The sequence below is a fragment of the Phocoena phocoena genome, chromosome 13 (genome assembly GCF_963924675.1).
Source record: "Phocoena phocoena chromosome 13, mPhoPho1.1, whole genome shotgun sequence".
Classification (NCBI taxonomy): domain Eukaryota; kingdom Metazoa; phylum Chordata; class Mammalia; order Artiodactyla; family Phocoenidae; genus Phocoena; species Phocoena phocoena.
In genome coordinates, this window is record NC_089231.1 from 87,370,021 (window position 1) to 87,381,400 (window position 11,380).

At 48.7% G+C, this 11,380-nt stretch overlaps 1 protein-coding gene across 2 annotated transcripts in view; it reads left to right on the forward strand.

Annotated features, from left to right (window-relative positions):
- The window catches only part of GLT1D1 (glycosyltransferase 1 domain containing 1), an 89,845-nt gene extending 81,543 nt beyond the window's left edge, over nucleotides 1-8,302 (forward strand). For both annotated transcript variants that reach the window (XM_065890064.1, XM_065890065.1), the window contains one exon: nucleotides 8,141-8,302. In XM_065890064.1, coding sequence (XP_065746136.1) covers nucleotides 8,141-8,302 — 162 coding nt within the window. The remainder of the gene's footprint in view (nucleotides 1-8,140) is intronic.
- Nucleotides 8,303-11,380: the final 3,078 nt, after the last annotated feature.

Here is an 11,380-nt window from a genome sequence, read left to right on the forward strand (position 1 = left end):
GTTGGTGGTCATGCTGGCTTACTCACGTGGCCCCTCGTGGTGGTCCTGGCACAGATGGGTGCTCCGCAACTATCAGGCGAGGTACTTACCCCAGGGCATTAAAGGGATCATCTTTCTTGGGTAGTAACCAAACACCTTTGGTTATTTTAGTTTGATGTGAATCTACACCGCATGCCACCCAGGTGTAGTTGAACTGCTTTCCTTTCCTGTTTTCTTTGCCAAGTAGCAGAGGACAGCCTCGGCCTCTGAGCTCTGCCCGGACTCCCTCCCTGGACGGTTCTTCCCACGGCCTCGCTGACGTCAGCACTCCTTGGGTGACACTGCCAGTTGATGTCATGCTCCTGCCATCCCCCCCGAGTACGACCAGGACGACTTAATTGCAGATTTCCTCGCACATTTCTTCTGGGTTTTGCTCTTTCCCTCTGACTTTCTGCCGCTGGCAGCGTGCCCACCAGAGCCATCTCCCGGGTGCACGTCTTCTCTTCCAAGCCTTTCCTCACTTTCTTCCCTCTCCTTCCTGACATTCTCCTCTTCCCTGCCTCCGAACCAGCCAGGGGGACGTGAGCGATTTTCTGCCAGCTCGTGTATTGAAATGACGCTCCGGTCGGAATCTGGGAAGCAAGAGAGTGGGAGACACAGAGAATATTCACTATCCTTGCTTTTAGTTTAATCAGTAGTTCCCAAATCTCATGGATCTGTGCGGTAGCTTTGTAGGTTTGCTCCATCCTCCCATGAAGCAGCCAGGCCTGGTGGAAAAGGACCCGGACTCTGGGGCTGCACTGTCTGAGTTTAATTCCCATTTCTGCCACTTACTGCTGTGCTGCCTCGGGCAGGTTCCTGGACCTCTCTGTGCCCCTGTTTCTGTCTCTGTGAAAAGAGTCATAGTGATAGCACAGAGTCCTCATCCCTTTTCTGCAATTCCAACATCCAAAAAGCACTTGAAAAACAGTTTTATTTTTAGTAAGTTGGGTGCCAAAACTCAGTTGGCAGCAAACTCATATCTGAGCTGATGTGAAGTTATTCGTGGCTTTGTTTATCCTGCTTGGTGGGACGATTCTTAAGTTTGATTTGGAAGTTCCGGTGTGTTGTTTATGGGGCGCTGCGTTAGACCCCTAGAGGGCATATGTTACTAAAAGGGAACGTAGACCATTTTATTAAAAACCCCAAATCCTGGATTCTGAAACATGACTGGTTGTTACCTGGGTATAAGCTCTTGCTAACTGTTGACTGTTGTTATAAATTCTGACCAGTTCTGGCGCCTGTGGGAGGCTCTTGGCCAGAGACCAGGTGTCACGTTTGAGAAGGTAGAGAACAGGTTGGCACCTCATCGAGGCTTTCTGCTTGACTCAGCCAGGGACTGAGAATTGAAAGACGGTTCCCTTTCTCACCAAGTGGTCCACGGTCGTTCGCTACCGCTACCTCTCACGGGCCACCCGAGAACAGTGGTCTAGATCACAGGCCAGAGCCTCCAGGGCTCTGCCCCACCACTCCTGGGTATCGTTGGGTTTGGGGCCTGGCTGTGAGCGGGCTTGTTAGACGCGAGCTCAGGAATTGTCCTGTTAAAGGGCCTGAGCTTGCAGTGTGAGTGAACAGGACGCATAGCCAGACTCTGCAGCCGCCAGTCTCGGAAGGGACGGGTGGGAAAGAGCCAGATCAGACTCCCAGCTGCCACCATTCGACAGCCACGGGTCATGGTCAGGGGCCCGAGCCCCTGCCACCTTCTCTGGCTCTGCATCGGGTGTGCAGTGTGCATGGGGATGATCTACCGGGAAGTTGCTTCTGCACCTACCCAGGTTGGCTTCTGCTCCCACATCTGCCCAAGGTTCTCACGCTGTTGTTGATATTCATTTTAAAGTCAGCCGCTCTCTCTAACCATTACGTTGTCATGGGAACAAGCAGCCCTCCCCAAACTCAGTTATCGCTGCTGCAAGTTTCAAAGATAGGCTGACCATGGAGAACAGTATGGAGGTTCCTTGAAAAACTGAAAATAGAGTTGCCATACGATCCAGCAGTCCCACCCCTGGGCGTATATCCAGAGAAAATGATAATTTGAAAAGGTGCACCCAGTGTTCATAGCAGCACTATTTACAGTAGCCAGGACATGGAAACGGCCTAAATGTCCATCAACAGATGAATGGATAAAGAAGATGTGGTGTGTATACACACACACACACACACACTCACACACACACACACAGTGGAATATTACTCAGCCATAAAAAAGAATGAAGTAATGCCATTTGCAGCAACATGGATGGACCTAGAGATGATCATACTAAGTGAAGTAAGCCAGACAGAGAAAGACATGTATCATATGATGTCACTTATATGTGGAATCTATGGTACGACACAAAGGAACTTACTTACAGCACAGAAACAGACTCACAGACATAGAAAACAAACTTATGGTTACCAGAGGGGAAGAGGGGGCGTAAGTTAGGAGCTTGGGCTTAACAGGTACACACCACTATGTACAAAATAGATAAACAACAAGGTCTTGCTGTATAACACAGGAAACTATATTCAATATCTTGAAATAAGCCACAATGGAAAAGAATATATATATATATGAATCACTTTGCTGTACACCTGAAACTAACACAACATTGTAAATCAACTATAATTCAATTTAAAAAAAAAAGACTGGGAATTCCCTGACGGTCCAGTGGTTAGGACTCCATGCTGTCACTCTCGAGGGCCTGGGTTCGATTCCCTGGTCAGGGAACTAAAATCCCACAAGCTGTGTGGCGTGGTCAAAAAAAAAAAAAAAATAGACTGAAGGTTTATGCTGAATAATTCCAAGGCTATTTGCACATTCTTACAAGTGGTCCCCACTTTACCCAACGGCAGGAGTCATCGAGAGAACAGCTAACGGAATTATTATGTGGCCACGTGTACATATACATCATTGTGAACGATGGCATTTGGGTAAAGCTTAACACTACACCAGCGAATGCTGTTTTGTGTAAGAAAAACAAGACAGATGCGTGCATGTCACTTCTAGATGGATCTTGAAGTGTGATTCTCGCAACTTACAGTTGTCAATGAGATGAATCTATTCTTCTTCTTATATATAAATTTATTTATTTATTTATTTTTGGCTGCGTTGGGTCTTCGTTGCTGTGTGCAGGCTTTCTCTAGTTGCGGTGAGCAGGGGCTGCTCTTCGTCACGGTGCCCGGGCACCATTGCAGTGGATTCTCTTGTCGTGGAGCACGGGCTCTAGGCACGTGGGCTTCAGTAGTTGTGGCAGGCGGACTCAGTAGTTGTGGCTCATGGGCTCAGTAGTTGTGGCTCGTGGACTCTAGAGCACAGGTTCAGTAGTTGCGGTGCACGGGCTTCGTTGCTCCACGGCATGTGGGATCTTCCCGGACCAGGGATCGAACCCGTGTCCCAGGCATTGGCAGGCGGATTCTTAACCGCTGCGCCACCAGGGAAGTCCAAGATGAATCTATTCTGTGGCCAAATAACTTGTGTAAAATAGGGTAGGCACAGTTGTCCGTCTTAGACTAGTGTTTTTCATAGTCTGACTCTCCAGAATCACCTTGGGGGGAACTGTTAGAAAATACGCATATGTCATGGACTGAATGTTTGTGCCTCCACGCACTCACCCCCAAATTCACGTGTTGAAATTCGAACCTCTCCCGTGATGGTATTAGGAAGCGGGGCCTCCGAGAGTCCATTAGGCCATGAAGGTGGAACCCTCACGAATGGCACTAGAGCTCTAATAAAAGGGACCCCACAAAGATCCCGTGTTTCTTCTGCCATGTGGGATTATAGTGAAAAGACAACCATCTCTGAACCAGGAAGCAGGTCCTCGCCAGACGCCGAATCTTCCAGCGCCTTGATCTTGGACTTCCAACGTCCAGAACTGTCTGCTGTTTATAAGCCACCCCCTGTCTGTGGTATTTTGTCATAGCAGCTCAGACAGACTAAGACACCATTCCTGGACCTCGCCCCTGACCTACCCGATCAGAATCTTAAAGCGAAGTTTGAGGACCAGAGGCACAGACTAAACCTTAATTAACTCCAGGGTTCCGAGGAAAACCACAATCCACGATTGAAACGACAGCACATCTGTCAGTCTTCAGAAACCTCCTTGTCAACATCCCCCATCAGTGAGCTGTCGTATTCGAAGCATCTGGAGAAGCAGCTTCGGGGTTGTCTAATTGAACATATCTTCCGAGCCTGAAATCCAGTCTTTATGCAACTGACTTTCGCTTCTCCTGGAAGAATACGTATGTATCCCTTACAGAAGGTGGTCGGAATGCAATACTCTTTCAAACCATGCCATGTTCAGTCTGCCAGCTCCCGTGTTCTCTCTGCATGAGACGTTTGTTTCTCGTTGAGGGGCTCCCCCCTGCCCCGTGGCTTTCAGCTGACATGGTTATGAGAAGGATCCCACCAGGGGTCTAAATATCCATCCTGTAAAACTGACACTGCTTCTCACGCCCTGCATCTGGCTGGTACCTCGGGGCGACGAGGCAGGTCAAAAGGATTTAGTGAGAAAAAAATTTTTAATTGAAATATAGTTGATGGACAATATTATATTAGTCTCAGATGTACAGCATAGTGATTCAGTATTTTTATACATTATACTCCATTTAAAATTACTGTAAAATATTGGCAGCATTTCCTGTGCTGTATAATATATCCTTGTAACTTATTTTATACATAATAGTTTGTACCTGCTTGTACTTATACCCCTATCTTGCCCCTCCCTCCTCGCCTCTCCCCACTGGTAACCGCTACTTTGGTCTCTGTAGCCATAAGTCTCTTTCTGTTTTGTTATATTCATTCTTTTGTTCTATTTTTTAGATTCCACCTATAAGTGATAACATACAGTATTTGTCTCTCTCTCTCTGCCTGACGTATTTCTCAGTGAGTTTTCTCCACCAGCAGGGACTACTCAGTAAGGAAGAAAACTCTGAAAACAGTCAACTGCTAATTGAATAATTATGAAAACAAACCATGGTGTTTTACATGATTTTTTTTTTTTTTTTTTTTTTTTTTTTGTGGTACGCGGGCCTCTCACTGTTGTGGCCTCTCCCGTGGCGGAGCACAGGCTCCGGACGCGCAGGATCAGCGGCCATGGCTCATGGGCCCAGCCGCTCCGCGGCATGTGGGATCCTCCCGGACCGGGGCACGAACCCTCGTCCCCTGCATCGGCAGGCGGACTCTGAACCACTGCGCCACCAGGGAAGGCCCGATTTTTTTTTTTTTTTAACTTTAGAAATCTGTAACTTAAGCCAGTTGTTTGCATACCTGTGGTCCTGGGGTGGGTCTGGTCTGCACAAATGTTTTGTTTAGTTTGCTGTTTACTTAAAATTTTGAATTAGTTGTTGGTATTTAGCATGGAGTGCTTTTACATAAATATGCCAAATTTCGACTTCTCTTGAAAAACACAGCAAACGTGGGAACAAGTGGAGGCCCCTACTCACTGAGGCAGCCGGGGTTCGGCACTGCGGGCCTTCCCAGCCGGGAGCCGTTGGGCACTTGAGCTTCCAACTCTGATCTAGGGCAGTGCCTACGTCTGTTTTTAAACTCTCTTAAGATGTGGAATCCCAATACTTGGTTTCTGTTTTCTTTTGTTTTCGTGTGTGTACCCTTTAAGGCCTCATAACTTATTATCATGAGTAATTTTCAAGAATAGATCATTAAATCACATAAATGATGAATCCTCCCCTCCCCCGGTCAAGACTTGGTGATCAGATCTGATGGGTGTTCTGGCGTGTTCTGCAGCTGACAGTTGTATAAAACCTTTTGGGTTTTGGTTGGGATGATGATGAATTGGCATTTGTACTTGTTTCCTGGAAGTTTTGCTACAGCTCTTATGACATGGTCCTTTGGTCCACTGGATGAGTGTCTGGTCTCTGGTACGGGTGGTTGCTGGGCATCTCAGTCCAAGTGGTCATTCATCCTCCAGCAGGCTACCTCAGGCTCCTTTATGGGGTGGCCTCAGGCTCCAAGAGGGCGAGAGTAGGAGCTGTTAGACCTTTGGGAGCTTTGTTTGGAAGTCAAACTACATCACTTCTGACCTATTCTGTTGGTCAAAGCAAATTCCAGGGCCAGCCCAGATCCAGGAGATGGGGAAACAGACCTCCTTCCCCCTTTATTGGAGGAGTGGGTGAGCCCTATTTCAAAGAGACGTTCATGCAAGGATGGGGGACTGCGGCCACCATCTTGCACACAGTAAATGACAGTCTGTGTCAACGGGCTTTTCTCATTGTCCGCACGCGTGTGTTCAGAGTACTGCCTTAGTTGTCGCCGAGGAGCTGTTTTAGCCCAGAAGAAAATAATCCCAGGGCCTCAGGGAGTGACTATTACAATTCAAGAGTGAGATTTTTCTTTCCTTCTCTTTCTTTTCTTTCAGCCACCCAGCCACGGTTTTATGCCAACGGCCAAGATGTTTCCCACTCCTTACCCAACTCTCTGTTGCGTTGTTTAAGTCAGAGTCCTTTGTTCAGTCTTCCATGCAGAGAGGAAAAAAAAAAAAGTGCTCTTTATCACATCCTATTCCTAGAAGCTCTCGTTCAGGATTCCGTTATAAAACGGTCATATATTCTATAGAAATCATAAGCGGGGTTGGGTTTTAGCCAAAGTGTCTGCATCAGATAAATCAAAGATATGACCAGCATCATAAAATACTGTACCAAAGCTATAAGCCTCTCGAATAATTTTAATAAGAACGCTGTTCTCCTATGAGATGGGAATAAATGTTACATTTTTCTTAGAAAAAGAACACCAATTTACCATAAAGCGTATATATACTACATAAAAATGTAATTCCCCTCCATCGTGATTATTGCTTTTTATATTGCTAGCTATAAAAATCATCCAACATTTAATTAACGATAATTGTGAGAATACGTGGGCGTTGCTCATAAATGGCGCGAAGCACTGTGTATTAGTCTTAGGCACTGTTGACTGATTGGAATTTACACGGGTTGGGAATCACAACAATAACGATAGCTGAGTCTGGGCCAGGCGCTGCCCTGAGTTCTTTGTGTTAACTCATTGAATCCTGTCAACACGCTATAAAGCAGGTACTGTAATTATTCCTCATTTAAAGATGAAGAGACCGAGGCTCAGAGAGGTGACGGAACGCACCCAGCGTCGCTCCCGTGAAGGGTAGGGTGTGAATTTAAATGCAGGTCTCCTGGCTGGTGAGCCCTGCTTTGACTTATGTGCAAATATAATAAATAATGCGTGCTCCCCTCCCCGCTCTGAATACTCTTTAGCAATCAAATGAATTCTAGTTCTTTCCAATTATGAAGGGCTTTGATATTAGAAAGTGGCCACTTTTTCATTGCATCAGCGTCTGCAAGCGTCAGTAAACATAGAGCACAGCACAGTTCCTCCCTCTGAAGCAACAGAAGGAAAGTGTAGCAAATCCAGGCTGGTTAAATCCCCTCTCCCCTCCTTCACCCATGGAGTGAGTGAAGGAGCCTGGGAGTGGAGTCTGGGGAGTCTGGGGCAGGGCGGGGCTTACCCATCCAGTGTCCACTGCCCCTTTGGAGATGATCACTGTAGGGTTCAGAGAGGTTAACTAGCTTGCCCAAAGCCACACAGCTAAGTTATGTGTCGAAGAAGGATTTGAACCCAGATCTGAACCAGTGGAAGCCTGGCCCTGTCCACTCCACCAGGTGATGTTCACAATTTGAAGACACACTCTGTGCCCGGGAAAGATGAAAGGATCAGCACAATGGAAAACAAACGTGGCAGGGGTAGTGTTGTCTAGAATAGAGGAGCTCAGATTCTGGAGTAAGACCTGACTTCATATCTCAGCTGATACAAAGGAGGGAAGAAACTGTGGCTCTAACTGTGGAGTCACTGTAAGGACTCAGTTACTGTGAGAAACAGTAGCTTTGAGCAATCTAGGGAAGAAAGATGGGGAAGCGTAATCGATGACTACAGTATTTTTCCACGATGTTCACCCTCGCACGTGTGTGTGTGTAATTTCTTACTCAGTCCCAATGTTTGCATTAACGCGCATCCTTCCGGAAGGCCCTTTTCTCCAGAATACGGTAGGCGGGCAAAGGACGGACCGGGAGCAAAGGCAGACGCGGGCTTTGGGGTGCGTTTGCAACCCCCCTCCACCAGCTACTTACCTCTCTTTCTCCTCCACCCCCTTCTTTGCAGGAGTTTGTTCTGCTGGCAAAGAGACTGGGGGGCGATCCGGCGTTAGAAAAACAAATCGTGGCCAACGGAAGGGAGTATGTGAGAATGTACCATTCGTGGCAGGTGGAGAGAAACACCTATGGGCACCTGGTCAGGATGCTGGAGGGAAGCAGTGAGGACTAAGGGCGTGCCTGGTGCCGTGAGATGCTCAGCCCTGGGCAGACACGCAGGGACAGGGCTCTGGGCAGAGGGGCCATCCAGTCGAAATCAAGCCGGGTTCATTGGAACCGTAGATTTATTTGTCATAAGGCGATTCATCCAGAACCTCTCTGTGCTTCCAGGTAACAGCCCAGATGTGTTTCCCGATCAGTCCTCATGGAGGTGCAGTACTAATTGGGGCGGGGTAACTGGTTTTAAGGGGCATCAGGGAGAGAGTTTGATTAGCTGCTGTAGGACTTCTAGGGACAGTAGGGGCTTATTTGTAAGCCGTCACAGGGAAGGGTAGGCCCCTCTCCCCTGTCTTCTGATGACCTGTAACCCATCACCGTCTGTTCAAAGAGCAAAAGCAAAAATCAGACGTGTTGGCTGAGAGGGTTACTGGCAGTGATTATTATGTGGTACAGACCCTGAAGCCGATCTGGGGCCCTGACAGATGTGCGGCTGGGCCCCCAGGCTCTGCAGGTTTCCTTCTCTAAGCGCTGGAAACAGTGCTGTGCATGAGTTGGCCTAATCAGTCACGTAACTGAAAGAGCGGGGAGTGCTCTAAAGAAGCAGGCCAACCCTGCTCCCCCCACAGGCTCCACCCGCCTCCTGGTTGAATTTGGGTTGAAAACCAGTTGGAACAAAGCCCATTATCGCCCATGGCCTGGAAAATACTGGAGCCTGGCTCTTTGGGTTCAGCATCAGGGACCCAGCATCAGGGGTCATCAAGGATGAGTGTCGATCTGGTCACCAGCCTCCAGCCCGTCGCAGAACCGGCACTCGGGTCCCCTTGACCTTATCCATCACGAGGCGAGTTTAACCAAGTGTCGTCATCACTGTAAGGACGTCCTGGCTGCACCGGTGCTGCATTCCCCAAACCCTGTGCTTGTTTTCCTTGGTGGCGGTACTTGCCTCTGTTGGATCCTGAAATCCCTGCTTTCTCATGGACGTTCCATGACAGCACCTGGGGGCGAAATGCTCCGTTTCTCATGTGAGGTGAGGAAACAACCTGGTCCAGAAGGAGGAGACGAAGGTGGCTCGGAGCCCGTCAGAAGAAGCGTTTCCTTAGTGTTTGCTCCGATACCTGCAGGCCCTGGAGTGGGGAGGAGGGACCGATACCTGCAGGCCCTGGAGTGGGGAGGAGGGATCCACATCATCTTTGCCTCAGACGTCACGACATCTTGGACTCTTTTCTTTCCAGCCATCCTATTTTTGTGAACGACCAAACCTACATCTTGTTTTTAAAAGAGTAAGCCTCAGACCGAACGTCTTAAACTCTAATGACTTGGGGATAAGAACAGCACGTTTATGGATTCTGTACCATGTCCCTTCCTGAGTCGTTCTACGCCTCAGTCTCAGAACAGGATCCCTTCCCAAAGGCAGTTACCTGGAACCCGAAGATGCTCCTGGCACCCAGGATTTGCTGTCCTGCTAACAATACCCCTCACAGTCCCCCCTTTTTTGGCATCTGAGGGTCACTAGGATCGGGGCTCCCCTGTGGCCATAGCGAAGAGAGGGAGGGAGAAACAGAGTCCAAACTCCAGGTGGACAGCTCCGTCTGAGTCTGGAATCAGCGATGCCAGCCTAGGGAAAGGCCGCGTGCGTGTTGTCCCGGGTACCAGCCATTGATGCTGCTGTTGGTAAAACGCTGGTGGTCGGGAAGCTCCGCTCTCGTCCTGGTTGAATGACATGGTAGGTGCTTCGCTCCAGTGAGCCTCAGCATCGTTCATTCGTGTCTTTATAGAAACACTCACACGTGCTGCATGCCCTTTGGGGAAGGGCGTGTTGGTTTTAAATGAATAAAGTGTCACCATCCGCTCTAGAGAAAGAGCCCCGGTGTGTTTCTTTTGTGAGCCTTGTCCTGCCAGAAACAGACCCTCCACAGCCTCTAGTCCCCGCACTTCAAAAAGAGATACACTGGAGCATCTCATTAAGAGGGGTTTAAAGTGCAATTGCTGGGCTTCCCTGGTGGCGCGGTGGTTGAGAGTCCGTCTGCCGATGCAGGGGACGCGGGTTCGTGCCCCGGTCCAGGAGGATCCCACATGCTGCGGAGCGGCTGGGCCCGTGAGCCATGGCCGCTGAGCCTTCGCGTCCGGAGCCTGTGTTCCTCAACGGGAGAGGCCACAACAGTGAGAGGCCCGCGTACCACAAAAAAATAAATAAATAAAATGCAATTGCTATTTTAATACCAAAGTATAGACGTAAAAAAAAAAACATGCTTTTCTATAAATGTTCTAGACGCTCTCAGTTTCATACTCAGTCAACTTTAAAGTCAACTTTAAACATTTTGTGTATAGTTTCCAATTTGCTGATGTACAGGTGTGGAGGACTGCAACAATCCATTTCCAGATAGAACTAAGATACTATAACCTTCACACGTGGAGGGAAGATGCATTTCATATAGCACGGTGTCATCCGGCAAAGAGGCGGTGTTCACACCTGGCTTACAGCTTCTGCCGGAAAAACCCTCCTCACGCTTTCCCCACACTCTCACAGCGAAGTTAAATACAACAGCATCGTTTTGATCTGAAAGGTTTATCGGGTATCTTCAGGTTTCCAAAAGCAGGCTCCCCGTGCACATGGGAACAGGCGGTCCAGCCTGATGCCTGGCGCAGCCAGCAGACCTAGAATGTGCTGCTAGCTGGTCTCACCATCAGTTACGGATGGGATGTGGGAATCGTTTGCACCCTCAGCAGGCATTGTGGCTTCAAGGGTTCATTGCACTTCGGTGTCATCCTCGGTAACAATAGTTAGCACAGCTGCGTAAACTCTTCCCTTGAAGCTGCCTGGTACTTGACCTTGCAGTTCGTTTACTGCAGCCCTCATGAGATGCTGAAAGCTAGCTCTTGTCTTCTTCCTCCTTCCCTCCCTTTCTCACTTGGCTCTCCCCATGCCCCAGCCTCCCTTCCCCTTTCTGACCCAGTCTCCCCCTTGGAGAGTCAGGGGACTGATGTGGAATGACACACAGGAAGTCCTCCCCACCCAGAGCCAACCCTCACCAGGGAGGCCACTTAGTAAAGCAGCAGTTCCCAGCCTCGGCTTTTAAAACGCCCAGTGCTC